The sequence below is a fragment of the Sprattus sprattus genome (assembly GCF_963457725.1).
Source record: "Sprattus sprattus genome assembly, chromosome: 18".
NCBI classification, from domain to species: domain Eukaryota; kingdom Metazoa; phylum Chordata; class Actinopteri; order Clupeiformes; family Clupeidae; genus Sprattus; species Sprattus sprattus.
This window is the reverse complement of record NC_137916.1, coordinates 24,452,891-24,473,278: the sequence shown is the minus strand read 5'-3', so window position 1 is coordinate 24,473,278 and position 20,388 is coordinate 24,452,891. Positions and strand designations below refer to the sequence as shown.

General features: G+C 47.5%; 1 protein-coding gene across 3 annotated transcripts in view; it reads left to right on the top strand.

Moving 5' to 3' along the window:
• The window catches only part of csnk1da (casein kinase 1, delta a), a 32,187-nt gene extending 13,796 nt beyond the window's left edge, over positions 1 to 18,391 (top strand). Inside the window, exons 3-10 of one of the 3 annotated variants that reach the window (XR_013968993.1) lie at positions 3,606 to 3,754; positions 4,634 to 4,862; positions 5,295 to 5,465; positions 6,465 to 6,613; positions 7,400 to 7,568; positions 9,800 to 9,912; positions 15,626 to 16,603; positions 17,715 to 18,391. Coding sequence is in view for 2 of the 3 variants with exons in the window: in XM_080856867.1 (XP_080712993.1) it covers positions 3,606 to 3,754; positions 4,634 to 4,862; positions 5,295 to 5,465; positions 6,465 to 6,613; positions 7,400 to 7,568; positions 9,800 to 9,912; positions 15,626 to 15,676 (1,031 nt within the window). In the remaining variant the exon portion in view is untranslated. Of the gene's footprint in view, positions 1 to 3,605; positions 3,755 to 4,633; positions 4,863 to 5,294; positions 5,466 to 6,464; positions 6,614 to 7,399; positions 7,569 to 9,799; positions 9,913 to 11,234; positions 11,303 to 15,625 lie in introns of all 3 variants that reach the window. The other 2 variants (XM_080856868.1, XM_080856867.1) reach the window with 2 other exon arrangements.
• Positions 18,392 to 20,388: the final 1,997 nt, after the last annotated feature.

Below are 20,388 nucleotides of genomic sequence, written 5' to 3'. Positions count from 1 at the left end.
CTTTCTCTCTCTCTCTCTTTCTCTATCTCTATCTCCCTCTCTGTCTCTCTTTATCTCTCACCCTCTCTCTCTGTCTTTCTCTTTATCTCTCACCCTCTCTCTCTGTCTCTGTCTGTCTCTCTCTTTCTGTCCCTCTCTCTCTCTCTCTTTCTGTCCCTCTCTCTCTCCCTCTCTCTCTGTATCCCTCTCTCTCTCCAGTCTTAGCTTAGGCAGCCGAGAGGCTCTCTGAAGCATGGAGGCTGACCCAGACTGTGAGATATATTTACCCGTCTGACAGCACTCCGAAATAGCTGACCTGGAAGACGGGGCCTGCAAAGTGCTGAGCTGAGAAATGCTGGAGCCTCACAGCACAGCTCAGTGCTGGCCAGCCTTAGACTGCAGGACCGAGAGAGAGACCGGGAGGAGTGAGGAGAAGAGGCCATAGAGAGAGGGATCGAGAGAGGGATCGAGAGATAGAGAGATAGAGAGAGGGATCGGGAGAGAGAGAGATAGATAGAGAGAGAGAGAGATAGAGAGAGGGATCGAGAGAGAGAGAGAGATAGAGAGAGGGATAGATAGAGAGAGGGATCGAGAGGGAGAGAGAGAGATAGAGATAGAGGGATAGAGAGAGGGATAGAGAGAGGGATAGAGAGAGGGATAGAGGGAGACGAAAAGAGAGGAGAAGGACAGGCACCCGGGTTAATCAGCTGCTGCCTTCAGAAACTGCTGCAAGGGAGCTGATGATCACACACCACACCCAACCCTACCCTACCCAACCCCCACCCTCAGCCCCACCACACCCAGGCGAGGGTGAACATTACAGAGAGCCAGTGGGGGCGGCAACCACCCTCCCCCTCTGCTCTGCTGTGCTCTGCTCTGGACGATCCATAAAATGACGTGCACTTCAGGAGATGGATTTCAGATGTGTGTGTGTGTGTGTGTGTGTGTGTGTGTGTGGAGAGCGAGTGTGGAGAGTGAGTGAGTGAGTGGGTGAGTTCAGGACCTCTCAGGTTTCACAATCGCATACTTTACTCGCATTACCTCGGAGGGGGGACACACTCACGGCTTACAGATAAGGGACAATAAACACAATGAAGACCTAGTGGTGTGTGCTTTTTTTTCTTGTGTGTGTGTGTGTGTGTGTGTGTGTGTGTGTGTGTGTGTGTGTGTGTGTGTGTGTGTGTGTGTGTGTGTGTGTGTCGTGTGTTTGTGAGAGAACTGCCCTTGAGGTTTGTATTTCTGCACCCCCGGCTAAGCCTCGGTGCCTGGCTTCTATGTTAGGGCCCTGGTAATGCTATAGCTGGCTGGAATGTCTCAGTTCTGCAGTTCTCTGATGAATTATGCTACTGTGGGCTTCATTTAGAGTACAGGCTCACGTGTCGGACTGTTCCTCGGAGCACGTTCCTGTGGCGTCCCCATGGCGTGGCCGTAGATGGGCTTTATCCAAATTCAAGACGTTTTTGGATGAGGGACAATCATACTTGCCGTAACTTGTGCCATTATGCAACTGCGCTTCTTGTTTTGCTGTTTGCTAGAAAGGCCTGAGACCTGAGTACATATCTCACAATCTCATGTTTCATTTATCTGATGGAGACTGCAGTCGGCATTGATATGACTTCAGCATGTGGACCTGGATGTAACAATGCTGTCCACGGTATTTTAAAGACGTCTATATGACTGAAGACTAGGAAAAACCAAAGAGTAATGACTCTCCAGGGCAACGGTTAATTATCAAGTCCAGTTTATCATTTCGACTTTAGGCCATGTAACACAAGCACACTGGAACCGTAATTCTAGTCATAATCCAGAGCTGAACATGTGTCTTCTGTTTAAAATGATGGAAGGACCCCCTACCCAAATCCAAATGGATGGGTTCCAGGTGTGTTAGGCTACGTCAACACCAGTACGTTTTCATTTTAAAACAATGTTTAAAAGCCAAAACAATTTGTCCAGACGAGCGTTTCAACTCTTTTATCAGAAAGAATCTCCATCGATACTGAAAATGGAAAAACCTGTCCAGAAAAGAATCATGTGATAGGAGTGTGACGAATCAGGGAAGGATGCATGATGACTGATGAGAAGCAGTCACCAAGCGAACGTGGGTGTCTGCGTCATTGTTTTTAAAAGTCTCCATTACTGCCCATCCACACTTAAATGCAACCCAACATAGTGCCAACATAATTTCCAAAATGTGTGTGTGTGTGTGTGGGTGCGTGTGTGTGTGTGGCTGCGTGTGTGTGGGTGTGTATCCTTTCCGCTCCATGATGAAGGTCGTCCCTCAGACCTGCTGAGCAGCCAACGTCGCACATCTTGCTCTCATCGGGAAAGAGGAAGCTTGGGGGAGGTGTGTGTGTGTGTGTGTGTGTGTGTGTGTGTGTGTGTGTGTTGGCGTGTGTGTGTGTGTGTGTGTGTGTGTGTGTGTGTAAAACTGAACAGGCTTCTTTATGGGAGCCTCTCTCCTCGGCCATATTTCTTCTCTTAACTGCGTTTGGTGGCTCCTCCAGCCATCGCTGGACTGGGGGATGGGGTGTGTGTGTGTGTGTGTGTGTGTGTGTGTGTGTGTGCACAACACTCATCAGGCCCAGGTCACCTTCAGCCTCCCTCCGCAATCAACCTCTCCACTGAAATCAGATGCAAATTATTATGGCTCCGTCTTCAGTGTGTCTTCCCATATGAACAGCTGATCTGGGATCCAAAATGGGTGCTGTCGCAGTGGCTGTCCATCTCTCCAGTGAAACCAGCAGCCATTATTATCGCTCTGCGTGCGACATGGCTCACAATATGAGCAGCTGATCCTCACAGAGTTTTGTACAGGCCCACGACGTTGGTTTTCTCACCTCATTATGAGCCAGAATGGGAGCTGTCTCTTGAGATGACACACACACACACAGCCGCAAACCTGACACACACACACACACACACACACACAGGCGCAAACCTGACATACACACACAGACGCGCAAACCTGACGCACAGACGCAAGCTGGACACACCAGCCTCAAACCCCCAAATTCCTGGTGGGGAATTCTCTTGGCTCTGTGTGGTAAACCACTGCAGCGGATGCTATAAGTCTCCAATGTCACTGGCAATGAGAAGCTATTAAATTAGTAATTAGATAAATGTCTGGGCTCGTTAATCATTCGGTTGGGTGTGGGACGAGGTCCATGACTCTGTGACATCTTGGGAGTCTCTCTTGAGAACATAGGAGATCTTTATTTGACATGGTGTTCTTGCATCATGGAGGGTTCTATGAGACCCCTATTACATTTTGTAATTTTTGTTGTGTTATTTTGTTTTATAATTATTTTTTGCCCAGACACCATTCCACTGACTGTGTTCTCGATCGTCATCATTTGCCACCTTGTCTTTCTCATGACTGCAGCTGCTTTTGACTGAATTAAATGTAGTATACTCAAATGTAGGAGGCATTTACGCACTATTGTGTATTTGATGTGTACTTTGTATTTTAAATTTTTAAGGCTGTTCGCATGAGTCTCTCCCATGCACTGTCATTTGTTTTGCTCATGTTTCTCTTCCTCTTTCTCTCTCTTCCTCTTTTCCTCTTTTTTTTCCCTCTCTTTTCGGCACTTCCCCTTACCTCTCCCCCCTCCTCTTCCACCCTCCAGTTGGCATCCCCACCATAAAGTGGTGCGGGGCGGAAGGCGACTACAATGTGATGGTGATGGAGCTGCTGGGACCCAGCCTGGAGGACCTCTTCAACTTCTGCTCCCGCAAATTCAGCCTGAAGACCGTGCTGCTGCTCGCTGACCAGATGGTAAGGCTGCACAACAGGGCACACCCACTCGTGACCTCTGACCTTTGACATCCGAGACCCCTTTCTCTAGTGTAACACAATCACCTTTTAAGGGTGTGTGTGTGCAGAGAAGCAATCACTCAATAAGCATGTAAATTAACAAAGCATTGCAATGTTAAACATTGTTGCATCTTCAAATAATTTCATTGTTTGGCCACCTATTCCATCTTCAATGTGCTCAAAATTTTCCATTAAACCATACGCCCTAAGAGAAACGCGTCCATGATTCAGTGTAGTACACATTTGCATAGATCCATAGATGTCATCACTGCCTGTTTTATTGCCCATAGCTGTAGCGTGCCTCAGGGCAGCTGGCTGTCAACGACTCCTTTGTTCGGAGTTTCATCTCCTGGTCCGCCTGTATTTGCGTGGCTGTATTTACTTTGCATCAAGTCGACTCACCTGCTGTGCCATCAACACATCCTGCCTGCTTGCCTCAACCGGTCTCTCATGATCTCCCCACCCCCCCTAGTCACCTGTTTTGTTCTCTGTCCGTCCGTTTGTCTTTTTGTCCGTCGGTCCGTCCGTTTGTCTGTCTGGCCGTCTGTCTGTCCGTTTGTCTTTTTGTCCGTTGGTCCGTCCGTTTGTCTGTCTGGCCATCTGTGTTTATCTTCCCATCTCACCCACTCTTTCTCTCCCACAATCTCTTTATTTTTCTGTACATTTCTCTAACTTCCTTTAATTTCCCTCTTCTCTCTCTGGCTGTCTGACTCTCCCGTGCCCACAGATCAGTCGCATTGAGTACATCCACTCCAAGAACGTCACACACACACAAACACACTCTCACACACACACACAGAGAGACTTTAATAAAAGTGTGTGCTGCATATCTGTTCACAGATCAGTCGCATTGAGTACATCCACTCCAAGAACTTCATCCACAGAGACGTGAAGCCTGACAACTTTCTCATGGGCCTGGGGAAGAAGGGCAACCTGGTCTACATCATCGACTTCGGCCTGGCCAAGAAGTACCGCGACGCCCGCACCCACCAGCACATCCCCTACCGCGAGAACAAGAACCTCACCGGAACCGCCCGCTACGCCTCCATCAACACCCACCTGGGCATCGGTCAGCATACCCCGCGCACGCATGCATGGGTTTTTTAATAGTTCTCCGTATTGTTGCAAAATTACCATATTGCCAAAATTACCATTGACATAGCCAAGGCCTATTAAACAAATGTTTTGTACAGACGTGACTACAGTCCTGATCCAAATGAAAAAGGGTGTGTGTGTGTGTGTGTGTGTGTGTGTGTGTGTGTGTATATATCACGTATACCACGTATACTTTATGCTAGTGTTTCTATACTCTGTACATTATGTACGTACGCACCTTCTACCTTTTAAGTTGAGTCACATGCTTGTCCTCCCTCACCCCCTAGATCAGATTTTTGTGTGTGTGTGTGTTTGTGTGTGTGTTTGAGTCATCCTGCCTAACAGCCCTGTACCAGCCCGGGCTCACACACTCTTGTTTCTCCTCCCCTCACCTGTCCACCTCCAGAGCAGTCCCGGCGTGACGACCTGGAGTCTCTGGGCTACGTGCTCATGTACTTCAACCTGGGCTCTCTGCCCTGGCAGGGCCTCAAGGCGGCCACCAAGAGGCAGAAGTACGAGCGCATCAGCGAGAAGAAGATGTCCACGCCCATCGAGGTCCTCTGCAAAGGATACCCCTGTATGTACCACACACACACACACACACACACACACACACACTTTGTGATTTTAGCCTGACGAATTGAATTTGAAAATGAATTTGTGTGTTTAGCTCAACAGTTCAGTTTGGGGGGAAGGCCTGTTTTTCTGTCTGGGTTGTGCTCAGTAGTGGCCTATGGTCATGGTGTGGTGTGTGATGTTCTGTTGACATGAAAATAGTCTAGTCTGAGATATGGAAGAGAACGGCCTTAAGTTTAAAGACAGTATTAGCCCGTGCCCCATGTAACCATTTCCCCCAGGATTTGCTGCAGTTCAGCGGGGAAATGGGTAATGCGTATTACGAAAATGGGCAGTCAATGTATTAACACACAGATTGAGCGCCAAAAGCACTCAGCCCCTTCCAATCCAGTTTAGTGTGTGGTTAACAGCTGTAAGTGTTGTACAAGCATATGGTGGAGCAGACTGGCAAACGTCACTGTGAACCTACAGTCAAAAGTTTGGACAAAAGGTGTTTTTTTTTTGTTTTTTTTTTTACTTTTATTAATTTGTACTTTGTAGATTTATACTGAAGACATTTAAACTACAAAAGAAAAAATATGGAATGATGTACTAAACAAAAAAGTTTCATCTACCATGTAGAAAATAATACAACTTTTGACTGGTACGGTACCTCAGCGGGCGGGCTGACTGACACCGGGGTCTTGAGGTAGTGAACCGTGTGTCAGAAGAGAGGGTTTGCTTGGCTTAGTTACTTTGGAAATGGACTCTGACCCTACTCTGGAAAGCAAAAATACGTTATGAGATTGGTGCTCAATCCTTACACTGGAGTCCAGTTCCTCGACAGACTTGTCTCGCTTCCTTGTTCTAATTAGTTGTCACCTAACTGAAGGACTGATTGTCAGTGGGACTGGCTTTGCCTTCCTTTGTAAGAGTGGTATACCTAGTCCTTTGGTGAGAGTGTCCAATGTCGGACCTGTTGAAGTGATCTTAACCGATGTTTCCTCTCTTCCTTCCTCAGCGGAATTCGCCACGTACCTCAACTTCTGCCGCTCGCTGCGCTTCGACGACAAGCCAGACTACTCGTACCTGAGACAGCTGTTCAGGAACCTCTTCCACAGACAGGGCTTCTCCTACGACTACGTGTTCGACTGGAACATGCTCAAGTTTGTGAGTATTCTGCAGGGCACTGTCTGTGTGTCTGTGTGTGTGTGTGTGTCTGTGTGTCTGTGTGTGAGTGGAGGGGGGGCGATGAGTCTTAGACTGTAGGAGTAGGTTGAATTATACACAAGGATAGGTTGGTGTTTGCAAATGGAAGGAATGTGTGTGTGTGTGTGTGTGTGTGTGTGTGTGTGTGTGTGTGTGTGTGTGTGTGTGTGTGTGTGTGTGTGTGCGCGCTGTGCAAGTATGCGTATATACTTGATGGTGACGGCAGCAGTTAAGCTGTGTGGGTTGGCTGGAGGCCAATAGTGTGGTCTCTGGTCTGCTAATCTGGGTTGGTCTCAGAGACAACGACTCCGATGCAACATGACAGGAATGAACTCCACCGCACCAGAGAATCCTGCAGCTACCTGATCTCTCCCTCTTCACCATCACTAAAGCCTAGTAGCGCTCCTCAGTGCCAGGGGGTTAGTGTCTGATCCTGGGAATAGGTGTTATAAGCCCCAACACTTTACTGTGGCCCACAGGTGTGGCCTGTCAGGTGTATTTGATGCAGTAGTTTGTGTGTGTGTGTGTGTTTGCTAAACGTGTGTTTGTGCCTTTGTTCAACATTGTGTTACAGTGAGTAGATTCCCCCCCCCTCATCTGAGCGTGATTTTGTGAGTTCATATTTTCATTGGTGTGCTGGGATGATATTTTGGAACAAGTCGGTGAGAACACAGCTTCTAACCGTTCGTGTGTGTTTGTGTGTGTGTGTGTGTTTGTGTGTGTGTGTGTGTGTGTTTGTTTATTTAGGGAGCGAATCGTGCAGCAGAGGACGCCGAGCGCGAGAGGAGGGATCGTGAGGACCGGCTGAGGCACGGCAGAAACCCGGCGGCACGCGGCATGCCATCAGCCTCAGGCCGACCCCGCGCCACGCAAGACGTGCCACCCCCCACGCCACTCACACCCACCTCACACACAGGTGAGCTGCCTTAAAAAACACACACACACACACACACACACACACACAAAACATTAATCTTTGGTGCACTTGACTAACAAAAATACACCTATTTACACCCAATTCAGTCCCATGTGAACACACAAGCACACTCCCTCACCCTCAGGTCTTTTCCTCTTTCTCTCTCGCCCACACTAACACACACACACACACACACACACACACACACAGAGAGACACATCGTGTTGTCTCTGATGAAACTGTTGCCTCACAGGGAGCTCTTCCTCCTTCAGGCAGTTGGGCGAGGCTGGTCTTGTCCTGACAGTAAGGATGGTCATGTCCTGACACTGAGGCTGGTCATGTCCTGACAGCCATGTTCCTTTTATCCCACCAAGCTGAAAGAAAAAAGAAAAAAAAACTACTATTCAGCTGACTGAAAGGCTGCTCAGTGCAACAATCCCGCAAATTTGTTGAGACTATCTGGACCATTGTGATGACTGACCCAGGCACCCAGTACGAGCTCTCATCACTCCTAAACCTCCAGCAGTGTGTGAGAGAATGCTGAAAATATGAGAAGCATCCAGGGTATGACTGCCTGCCCGCCTGCCTGCCTGCCCGCCCACCTAGTGAGGGGAACTGTAGAGCTAACAGGCGTGTACTGGCAGAGCCCACGGTCCGTGGTGGCGGTGGAATGAGAACTATGCTGAGGCCGTTGCTGCGTCACACTGAGACAGAGACAGCTGTTCCGTTGCTCAATTCTCCACCACTTCTGTGTTCCCTCCACTGGAAACTACAGGATGTTGGGTGTCGTCATCATCCTCCTCTCTTTCCTGTTCCTCTGGACTCCACTCTGCTTCCTCTTCTTTAAAAGCACTCAGCCTGTCTCATCAGAGGGGGAGGGGGGGGGGGGGGGGCAGCACACCCAGGTGCTTCTCTCTTTCAGCCTGTTCCTTTCATCATCTGAGAGAGATGATTGGTTCAGAGGTCAGCTTCCCTCAGAGGCGACGCTGGCTAGCGTGATGCCGGGAGTGGACAAGAGTTGTGTTTCAAGAGGGCGAGGTCTCCTCCTATGTCATCAGATAAAAGCCACAGTAATGAATGCAGAGATCAGTGGAGGTTTGCAGTAATTCACGATTGAGTCACAATGCAGAAAGACATCTTTTTATTAATTCATCTAAAAGCGCCTTAGCGTATCGTGGCTAACCTGTTAACGCTCTGCTGGAAAGCTAGCGGCTAATTTTGAATTGAGCTGTTAAAAAAAGAAAAGGGATTCTTCCAGTGGGACATTGTTTGTGAAAGGAAATGGCGAAAGGATGGAAATAAAGACAAGCTTTCATCACACACTGCGTTGCTGTTAAGTAATGTGAGGACATTTTTCAGTGTTTTAATTAGTCAAATCTGAAATTGGGCACGGCTGTGACTACCTCAGGCCCTGTCTAGTTGGTTGCACATCGGGGTCCTGCGCAGACTGTTTGTGGCCAGGTGGGGCCTTAGATGGCTGACTGTGTCCTGGGAGAGGCCAGCACCGCCAGATGGGCACGCTCACGTCTCCTCTGACTCTCTGACGTAAATGCCCACTTCCTGTGGCGCTCTGTGGGCCGTGAGTTAGCTGGTCTGGGTGAGGTAATAGCTGATGAGATTACAGGGTGGCAGGGTGGCTGAGTGGCGGCCTTGTTTGAGTCAGGCAGGCAGGCAGGCCGTGATGAAAACCCTTGCGGCTAACGCGCTCTTGTAAAAGCCTCCGCAGCACTGCTGTCAGGCACCGGGCGGCGTGCGTCACACAGCCAGATGTGACTGCTGAAATGAAAGGGGCTTTTTTTATTTCGCGTTTTAAACCGGCAGAGTGGTTCCTCTGGAGCTTTATGTTTTAAGAGTTACTGCTGCATGATAATTCCCACTTATTACTATTGACCAGTTGATTGGTTTTGTGCATACTATTGATTAGACAATCCAGTTCAATGTTTTCTATTTTTTTTTTGTGGGTCATTCTTTTTTCTTTCTTTCTCTTCTCTTTTTTTACTGACATGATGTTTCATGTTTTTGTTTGTTTTGAAGTTTCACATTCACTGTTTTTTTATTTCTGTTCATCTGGTTTCTCCTGTTCATAGACTCATGCCTCTTCCAAATGCAAGGGCTTGCCATGTAGCACAGAAATACTGATAAAAATCCTCACTCTATGGGAAGCTGAAGTCATATGTTCTCTCTTTCTCTTTCTCTCTCTCTCTCTCTCTCTCTCTCTCTCTCTCTCTCAGGCATGGAGCGGGAGAGGAAGGTCAGCATGAGACTGCACCGCGGCGCCCCCGTCAACATCTCGTCCTCAGACCTGACGGGTCGGCAGGACACCTCGCGCATGTCCACCTCACAGGTAAGGTGCCCCCCCCCCGTCTGCCGCCCCGTCTAAAGTGCCTCACCTGCTCTCAGAAGAAGGGGAGAGCAATTTAACATGCAAACATGCAGCTGGCTTTGGGAAGATAGTGGGTATGTGTGGTTTTGCACACTCCTCCTTTCACACACACACACACACACACACACACACACACACACACACACACACACACACACAATTTAAGCGAGTGTATCTGTTTTTATTTTAAATGGTGCGTGTGTGTTAGGTGTGTATTGAGTTAGCACTTGCTGAAGCCTAATGTCGTTCCTAAGGGTGCCTCCCAGGGTGCTAGTGCCAGGCTGTCTGTGCCCGTCTAGCTGACTTGCCGGCTGGCATGGCACAGTTGGGCTGGCACTGCCAATAGGCTGAGCTTGTGTGCTGGCATGCTACTTTCCCTCAGGCCTCCTGAAAGATGGAAGGAAGAGAGGCTCCACAGAGAGAGAGACTGCTCACACGCACTTCCTCTTCCTTTTCACGCTCTTGTCCAGCGTTGAGCCATCGGTACTGTTGAGCTTGCTGTGGTTCCAGCCCACTGGTGTCACTGTAGGTTATGAATGCAAGGCAGGATTAAGAGTGAAACGGGCAGAGTGCGTTAGTCACATGATCATGTAGGATGTAGGCTAGTTTTGGTAACTCTGTAGTCACCTTGAATACAGAAAGTATTTCCTTCTGCTCTCAGCTTCATATACTCCGTAAAGGTTAAAACCATCTTATTTAGATCGGTGTTGCACAAGCCCTTTAGCTCTACTGAAATACTGCTCCAGGCTGTACAGAATCCCTGTTTACAATGAGCACCTACAACTAATCACTCAGACTGTAACTGTGGGGTCACTGGGAAGCGAGTGTGTGCTTTCATTATTGCTGCTTTTAACTGGAACTGTTATGTCAAGTCTCTCCCCCACCTCTCATTCTTTTATGATAGTGTTGAAACTCTTGTCCCTGTGATAATCTCTCTCTCTCTTTCTTTCTTTCTTTCTTTCTTTCTTTCTTTCTTTCTTTTTCTCTCTCTTTCTCTCTTTTTCTCTCTTTCTTTTTTTTCTCTTTCTCTCTCTTTCTTTTTCTCTCTCTCTCTCTTTCTTTCTTTCTTTCTTTCTTTCTTTCTTTCTTTCTTTCTCTCCTCTTAGTCCTCATCCAGGAGTCTCTGTTGTTTTAAGTGTCTTCTGGTCCTGTCAGAGCACTGTACTCGGATGGGCTTTGTTTTTTGTTTTCATTGTGTCTCTGTCTCTGCTCACAAAAACGGATGTCTTCTCCTCCTCCTCCTCCCTTCCCTCCCCCCCCAACATCTGACCACCACCCCTCAGAATAGCATTCCCTTCGATCATCATGCCAAGTAGCTGCTCGACACGTTCTGGTGTGACGGCACGCCCGGGTGAGTGACAGCAGGGTGCCATTTTGTTTTTCTTAATCCCTCTGGACTACCTTTGCCTACCCCTGTCCCCCCCACCTCAGACCTACCAGCCTATAATGCACAGCTGATGCCCCCTCACCCCACCCCACCTCACCCCACCCTACCCCAGCCGCTGCACACAATACCAGCTTTTCTGGACCAGCTGTGGTCCAGCGTTGGAACTTCAGCACCAACATGATCACGTGTGGCTTGGATGTCTGTAAGAAAACCCGTCCAGGAGCAGGAAATGGGTTTTTGCGTCTATCTCGACACTGGGGAATGTAGTTTTAGTAACCCGGACAGTGTTCTGATTGAACGTGTATGGCTGGATAGAGGGGTCTCAAAAACACACGCACAGGCTCTATGGAGTGTGAGGCTGTAGGCTGCAGTGCTGTTTCGTCGTCAGCCTCAGATGGGCTGTTCACAGCAACCCGGCGTGCGCTGCAAGTTGACCACCGCGAGGGGAATCTTGGGTTTAGTGTTCTCCGCGATGTCACTCTCGTTATTGCGCAAGAAGTTCTGGACAAACTCTGTTGCATTGTTTTTTTTAAATTAGTCTGCAGGGAAACTTTTTTCCTTTGTTTGTTTTTGGTTAAGCCCATTAGCACAGCATTAGCGTTAGCACACCACTGAGCCTCCAGGCCAGACACAATTACCGGTTTGGACAAACTTGGTAAAGCTCAAACGTCCCAATCTTAACTCAAGTTTTCAAATGCCAAAAAGTAGTTGATGCCGTAACATTAATGGGGCCATACTTGGGTTTGCACGTTTGCTGATCACCATAGGAACAAAGTGTTTCATTTCAGACGTTTGACCCTCTGCAAGCATCTTACAGACTAACTTCAGGCTATATGGCAAGCCAGTTGTGGTTGTTTTTATTCTATTTGCCAGGGACAGCTGAGCCAGTGTTTATGCTGAAGTAAACTTCCTGTCTGGCATCTAAAGGCTAACAGCTGCAGCTGTATGTACTTAAAGATGGAACACAACTAAAAGATGTACTGAATCACAACACAACACAACGGATCTATGGCTCTTTTCTCATATACAGCGTACAACAAACCTGGCTACGGGGGGGGTCTGAGTCCCTGCTGTGGCCAGGTTGCCATGGGCAGCAGGGTGATCCTGGTTGCGCAGTGACCCCAGCGCGTAATGTGTTAACGTGGGCTAGTGAGAGTGTAATTCTGCAGCAGATGCCCGCGTTTAGCCGGCGACTCACAGATGGGCAGCAGGATAAGAACCTGGCGGATTAGAGCAGCGCACTTGCAGCCCCCAGTCAATGCGTGTATAGGCACGTTAATGGAGTTTGGTTTTTAACAGTGGAAATAGCTCAAAATGTCAATATGAGGCTCTTTTAAGCACCGGCGTAGGGTGGGGAAGATGGCGGGAATGATCTGGGGGTTATTGGAAATCAAGGAATCTTGAGTTCAGCAAATTTGGTGGTACGCATAAATGAACAGTAGCATTTGCTGGCATACCACTAGCATACCATACCACTGGCATACCATAGACGTCGACTGACCTTACTTCATACAAACCAGTTATTCAGTTATCTTTAAAAGCAACATGTCAACGAGAGTTCCAGTCTCTGCTCAAATAATGCAGCTTCTTCAACCGTGCTTTCGAAGAGGGGATGGGTAGTTCAGGTTCAACACGAACGATCAATTACAGATTCAAAACCTATTTTGACCAGCCCTGAAAACACTGGTGGCCATTCATGTAGTAATGTAGTGTATTATAAATGCCGTTTAAACAGGCCCTGTTCTGTGATTGAGAGGGATAGATATGCAAAAACACACAAGCGCACACACACCCCTCTGGTACACACTCTCCAGGGCTGTTTTGACGCGTCCAAACTGGCTCAGGATACAGCGATTACACACAAGGGCGTCGACAAAAAGAGTTCCACCCAAATGAAATCCCTTTTCTCCCTGAGGTGCTGTTTGACATGCTTACATGGTGGATCCGCCTCCTTTTAAACAGTAGTTAATCTATTTGCTTTAGTGAAACGTCCACCCTGGATCTAGTGGCATTGTACTTGGTCCCGCCACATATGGACACTCGTTCATGCCGTCGTGCTCCCATCTGCTCCAACTGGTGCGTCCCTATGGTCCCGTAGTTCCCTGGGCCACCAGAAGCTGGCCTCGTCCCCTCTCACCCAGAGCTGCAGTAAAAAGCGCCTTACTGGAAACTCCCCTGGACCGCACACAGCACGCTTATCCCCCCCAGCCCCAGCACTAGCCCCAGCCCTAGCACTAGCCCTTAGCCTAGCCGTGGTTGTGGCTGTGGCTGGTCAGTTGAATGCTATGGCTGAAGCTGGTCAGTTGACTGCTGTGGCTGGTCAGTTAACTGCTGTGGCTGAAACTGGTCAGTTGACTGCTGTGCCTGTGGCTGGTCAGTTGACTGCTATGGCTGAAGCTGGTCAGTTGACTGCTGTGGCTGAAGCTGTGGCTGGTCAGTTGACGGATGTGGCTGGTCAGTTGACTGCTGTGGCTGGTTAGTTGACTGCTGTGGCTGTGGCTGGTCAGTTGACTGCTGTGGCTGGTTAGTTTACTGCTGTGGCTGTGGCTGGTCAGTTGACTGCTGAGGCTGGTCAGGTCATGGGGTTTAAAGCGCGTAGGCGTACGTGCTGCTGAAAGGAGAAGCCAGGGCCCCTGCTGCAGTTCAGAGCTGCTGATTGTGTGCTCCACTGCGCCCTCTGCCTGCGTGTTTGTGCGTGTGTGCTCCCTTTTGGCTTGATCTCAAGTCTAATCTCTCTTCCTCAATTTGTTTTTAATCTGTTTCCTACTCTTTGTGTGTCTTCCTGTTTTCAGTATGTGATATCAGTCTGGGTGTGAAGTGTGTAGTGTGATGTGCGTGTGCGCGCGTGTGTGTGTGTGTGTGTGTGTGTGTGTGTGTGTGTGTGTGTGTGTGTGTGCGTGTGTGTCCCTCTCTGCTTTGAGTTTGGCTGTGGCCTGCTGACTGCTAACAGCTCTCCAGCATGCTCACAAGGGTTCTCCCCTCTTCCCAGTCTGGTCTCACCCTCACCCCCATCCACTGTTGAAGCGTCTCCCCGTCAATGCACCTCCTGACCTGACACCCCCCTTTTCAGCTTTCCGTCCTGGTTGGTCATGATACGATTACACTTCATAGTGTACACCCCCTATGGTGATGGCAGGGTTTTTTTAATTGGTCATAGAGACAATTAATTGTAGCGTAGGAGTGTAGGAATATATTCTTTTGCATTGCCTCCAAGTTTGAAGCATTTTCCCATTGTGATGAGTGGAGAAAGAGGACAGTCATGAGATGTGGCTGCAGTTAAGCTATGGCTGCTTGCTTCACCTTGGCAGCCCTTTTGTTCTGTTTCGCTGTGTCCCCCTCCCCCCTCGCTGTTCCCCGCCCTCTCCCTCGCTGCCTCTCATTCATGGCTCTCTCTCGCCCCCTAGAGGTCAAAAGCTGCACCACCACTGGCTTGATCTCTGTGTTGCTCACACATCCAGCATGGGCAAGTTCATTCAAGAAGAGGGAGGGGGGAAAATTCCCACATTAAGTAATTTCTGAATTCTGCTTATGCAAGTACAGACAAAGCTGTGTGTGTGTGTGTGTGTGTGTGTCTGTGTGTACAAAGTCTTAAATCCTTCTTTTGTCCTCTGTCCTGGACAAATCCCTCTCTTCTACACAGTGGAGCTGATACTTTCTCCAAACACCATACAACAGCACAACATAATACAACTCAACACAGCAGAATATACTCAGTCAGTCCTCCATTCAAGGAGTACATTTACAGAACCATTTGTTTCTTGTTCCACCAAAAATCAGAAATGGATGAAAAAAAAAAAACGATGAACTTGATAAACTTCAGTAATTCATCTCACTTACTGTTTCCACTGACCACACTTTTCAGCTAGGTGTGTGTGTGTGTGTGTGTGTGTGTGTGTGTGTGTGTGTGTGTGTGTGTGTGTGTTTGAGGAGTGAGCATCTGTGGCGTGAGCATCTGTGTGAAAGTGTGTAGGAGCATGACTGACCACACTTGCTATAAAGAATTCAGCTTGGCCTTCCGTGTGTCCCATGGTGCAGTGCTCCTGTCCCCAGCTGTCATCCATGCTCAAACTTGGAGAGCTAAGGAGAGTTAGCTGCCATTCTGAGAAAGCTCACACGTAGTCAAAGTTCACAGTGAGAAACTCTGAGTTCCATAAACACACAGTGGATATCTGTAGGTAGTGAAGGCCATTTGTCTGGTGCTAAAACTAATGCTAATGTCTCTCTCTCCATCTCTCTCTCTCTCTCTCTCTCTCTCTCTCTCTCTCTCTCTCTCTCTTCCTTCCCCAGGCTCTGTCACGCGTCACCCCCAGTGGCCTGCAGTCTGCGGTACCTCGATGAGACCAGAGCTCCCCCTCCCTCTGCGCCCCCAGCACACCCCACCTTCCCACCCCTTCACTTGTCGCCGAGGGCAACGGCCCCCTGATGGCCCAAACACCTTGACCAGGATATCCAGCAGCCGATGACGATCTGTTGCGGGAAAGACGGGAAAAAAAACAGAGAAAAACACGAAGAAAAACTAAAAAATAACGACACAAAAAACGACAAAAGTGCGCACACACTCACAAACACAACCATGAATCTGCAACCCCAGCCAGTCGAGGACCAGACACTTACAGTCCTCTCACCTTCTCTTCCGAACAGCGCTCGGTCTAGCCATACGTCATGCTAGCCCTCATGGTGGGGAACATGAACAAGACTTGCGCGCACACACACTCACACACACACACACACACACACACACACTCTCTCACACACACACACACACGCTTTTACACACACACACACACACACACACACACTCATACACACACACACACCTAGACACCTACACACACACACACCTGCACACATCAAACTTGACACATTTGTTTTTTGCTCCACTGCTCTTTGCCTGAGCCTCGCCCATCTTGTAGGTGGATGTCTGGTGGCCGTCGTTGCCTTTGCCACCCTGGCATACGCTAAGAGGAAGGGCCCTCCTCTGTCAGTGGGGCAACCCCCCCCGTCCTCTCATGACCTCAAAAAGCCCCCCAGAGATGGAGAGGCAGCACACTAGCGTCCCTCTGTCCTCCACAGTCTTGCCCCCTTTGCCCTAAACTGCCCCCCCCCACCCCCCTCTCTTTTTCCCCTCACCCAGGCGCAGAAGCTGATGGCTCTGGGGCAGACCTGGGACTGCGGATGCACCAATGGCATTTTCCCACCCAATTATTACCCCCCCGCTCTGTGTTGTATCAAAGGCAAACTTCAAGCAGTTTTCTACCCGTTGCGGTGAGTGCTTGGACAGAAGCCTCTGTTGGCGGGTCGTTTTTTTCAGGCTTGTGACACGACTTGTGTCGAAATGTTTTTTTTTTTTTTATTCGTATTTGTTTTATTTGAAGCGTGAACTCCAGGCCGGAGACTGTCTGAAAATCCCTGCATCGCCAATACAAAATACGAGGGAGGGTGGGGTGAGAATGCTAACCCCAACATGCCTGTATGCCACGCACTAGTGCAGTGGATCCTTTAACAAAACATGCAGAAATGCGTTTGTTTTTTTGTTTATTTTTATGTATAAGGGGGAAACCACCGAAAAAGCTATTATTTCCCTGTTCTCTCAGTCAGCTGTTTTGTTCGACTTCTTCAGTTGTATAAGCGCCTGGTTGCTTCTGCTCCCGGGCGGTGAGCGCCCCCCCATGGAGCTTCTGTTTATGTTTTTAATGCTGTTGGAAAGCTGTGAAATGCCTGCATTGTAGAAATGTTCCAATGTTGACGTTGCTGTTTTTAGTTTTTCGTTTTGGTTTTAAACCCCGCACCAATGTCCCCGTCCCTGTGGAAGGCTTTGGGGGATCTGGGGAGGGGAAGACTCACAGCAGGAGTGGAACAGCTCTCGCTCCCCTCGGTCTCCATGACTACCCCTGTGACCTGGAGGATGCTCAGCGCCTCAGCTTGATCTGAAGTCACTTAATCCCCAAGGGCTCTCTCTTTTTCCCTTTCTCCCTCTCTCTCTCTCTACCCCTCTCTAGTTTCCTCTCTGTCTCTCTTTCTTCTCCTTCTGATTTTATTTGTCTGTTGTTTGTCCTGTTTTCTCCTCTCTCTCTTTCTTACGTTTATTCCTCGATCTGTCCTGTTTCCCTCTCTGCTTCATGGGACGTGTTCTTTGAGCAGAGATGGCTGGAGCACCAGCCGTCAGCTCTCATTAAAAGAAAGCCATGTCTATTTTGGAATCAGCCTCTTTTTCTTTGGGAAGGTCCTCTTCAAGCCTATATTTTAAACAATTGGGTTATTTTGGGGTTTGATTTTTTTTTTTTTTTTTTTTGTTTGTTTTTAAAAACGTACTGAATTTATTACAATGGCTTTACTTTCATTGTTTTTATTCTTATTATTTCTTCCAAATCTGTAGCTCCTGGACTTCCTGGTTGAGTCCTGAGGGAGCTGAGACGGCCGGCTCGCCGCGTCATATCATTCAGCCTATTAGCGCATTAGACCTTTTTCTTGTAGTCTGTGGGGGGAAATGGGGAGGTTTAGTGGTGAAAAAAACTCTTTCAGTTCTGTTGTCATGTGTATATAGGATGTTTCTAGTGATGGCGAAGCTCCATTTTTACATAGCCTCTGTCTGTCTCTGTAGTGCGAGGGTGCTGAAGAAAAGGTTAGTGCTTAGCAGGGCGATGTGTGAACTAGTTCTTTTCACTTTCTGGTGGTCTGAAAACGCCAAAAAAAGAAAAATCTTGAAAAAAATACAAAAACGCTCACAAACTTATTTGGGGATGGTCCCTTACTGGTGTTAGTTACGAGTGGAGAAGAAGAAGAAAAAAAAGACACGAGTACACCTTGTTTGGGATCAACCAACTGTCTTTTTTGTTTTTTATTTTTTTTCTGTTCTTGGATTTAACGTTTTCATGACCTGGTTTTCATTCGGTCTGTGACTGCAGAGCCACATGTCACGTCACACTGTGCTAGCAAACTCTCTCAAATGGAATTATTGGAAATCTTCTTGCCCTGTAAGATTTTTCTCCTCATTTGTATTGCCACTGTATTTGTGTATTTTAAATTGTGTAAATAAATTAATAAGTACTTGTATGCACTGGCGTCATGGTAGACTTTTTTTGTTCATCAAATGAAATGCTGACTGTTGATAGCCTTTGTGATGGTGCATCTAACCAGTAGGTGGCCCAATTGGACAACGTTAAATCTACAAGTAAACAGAAGGCATTATATTCTGTTGTCAAGGAGACAGAAATGACAAACAAAAATATCTCTTCGTAGTTTCACATTTATTGAAATCTGTAATGGTCACATCGAAAGCAGCAGGTTTAGGTTTTGGTAAGGAGCAGTGTGAACAGAGCTGGTAGAAACGTTACCACAGGGAGCCATGGCAGTGTCAGTGCACAGGAGAGGCCACACCAGCACAGATGAGATTTAACACTGTTTCAACACTTATAAACACAGTCAAAGTGTACTACACACACGGTTACCAGATGGTCACGAAATTACACTTTTTATCTTGTGAGGTTTTGTGGGCGTGACACGACAATCAAATGGCAGGTAATCCAGCCAGGTGTATTTTATAGTCTTACTATGCCTGAAAAAAATGGTGTAATACATAGTAGTTACTCAAAAGACAAAATAAAAAAAAGTCTTTTGAATGTTTGAAGGCACCCAGCAATCCTGCCATGACTTGAGCACAGCGCTGTGTGTACGTGTCTGGCAGCGGAAGGAAGTCAACGGTTGAATCTGTCGGTGAGGTTGTTGTGTTGCTCTATCTGAGTTGAACCAGGGGCTGTGACCAAGGCAGGAAATATCATTTGTTTGGTACAAGCTATTTTTTATCGTGATCCTCATGATCGTAGCTACTGACTATTGTAGTTAACGATGATGCAACTTCCTATTGACAAAATTAATCCTAAATTATTTATATACATCATTAAAAAAATATATTGTGACTTGGTCCAAACTATTAATCCCCAGGACAAGCTTCTGTATATGAAAGAAAACAAAAAAACAACCCCCATTTTCCATCGAATGAATCCAGTTCATATCATGGGTTTGGTTGTATCTTCAAGTTAACCTTAATTCCAGTTTAATACGATTCAAGGCTCATCTGGTGTGTCTGAGTGGCTGTAAAACCTGAAGCCTCCAGAGGAAGGCTGCATTTCCTCCCTTTTCTGCTCTCTCTATCCCTCCTTTTCTCTCTCCATCCCTCCTTCTCTCCTATCTCTATTCCCATCTCCATCCCTTCTCTCGCCCTCTTTTCATCCCTCCTTCTCTCTCTCCATTTACTCTCTCTTCATCCCCCCTTCTCTCCTCTCCTCTCTCTCTCCCTCTCCTCTTCTTGTTCTCCTCCTCTCCATTCTAGACGCCTCCAGAGGAAGGCAGCATTTCCTCCATTTGTGATAGGCCCCAGGGTCACAACAGACCCCATCAGTGTCTTAAATTCAACCCGTCAGGGATCTATTTTTATAAGACAGTGGCAGTGTTTTGTCAGCCAGGGTGACGAGGCGAAACCCTTGCTGATTCAGTCTTTAGTAACAGGCATAGAGAGTGCAGACTTTATAGGAAAATAAACAGGACATGAAATTCATCTAGTGCTCTACTTCCAAATTATTAAAGAAAATAGCTGCCAGTATCCAGCCTTCATCAACCAATAGTCAACTAAATGTTGCCACACCTTTACAAGTAGAGAAAACATCAAGTAAGGTTATAAGACTATGAAGAGATAGCACTTATTACAGTAATGTCTTCAGAGGCAGTTTAGCCACACGCATTGTAAAGAGCATATCAAAATCACCTTCTTACAAAAAAAAAAAAACACAAAAAAACCTACAAACTATCGACTGTAAAATTCCAGTATGATGACCCTTTGAAGCCTTTCAGTTGAATAAATGAAAGATTCTGTAGGACAGAAACTCAGTTGTACCTGATGAACAGTACTGGAATGTAACAAGGTCATGTAACAGTTAGACAAACATCAAAAATGCACACAGCATGCCACAGAGACACAGGTGGACAGATATCTGTGCAAACGTCCAAGTCACTTCAAAACAAAAGCAAGCTGCTCTCTCGCTAAATACCATTCC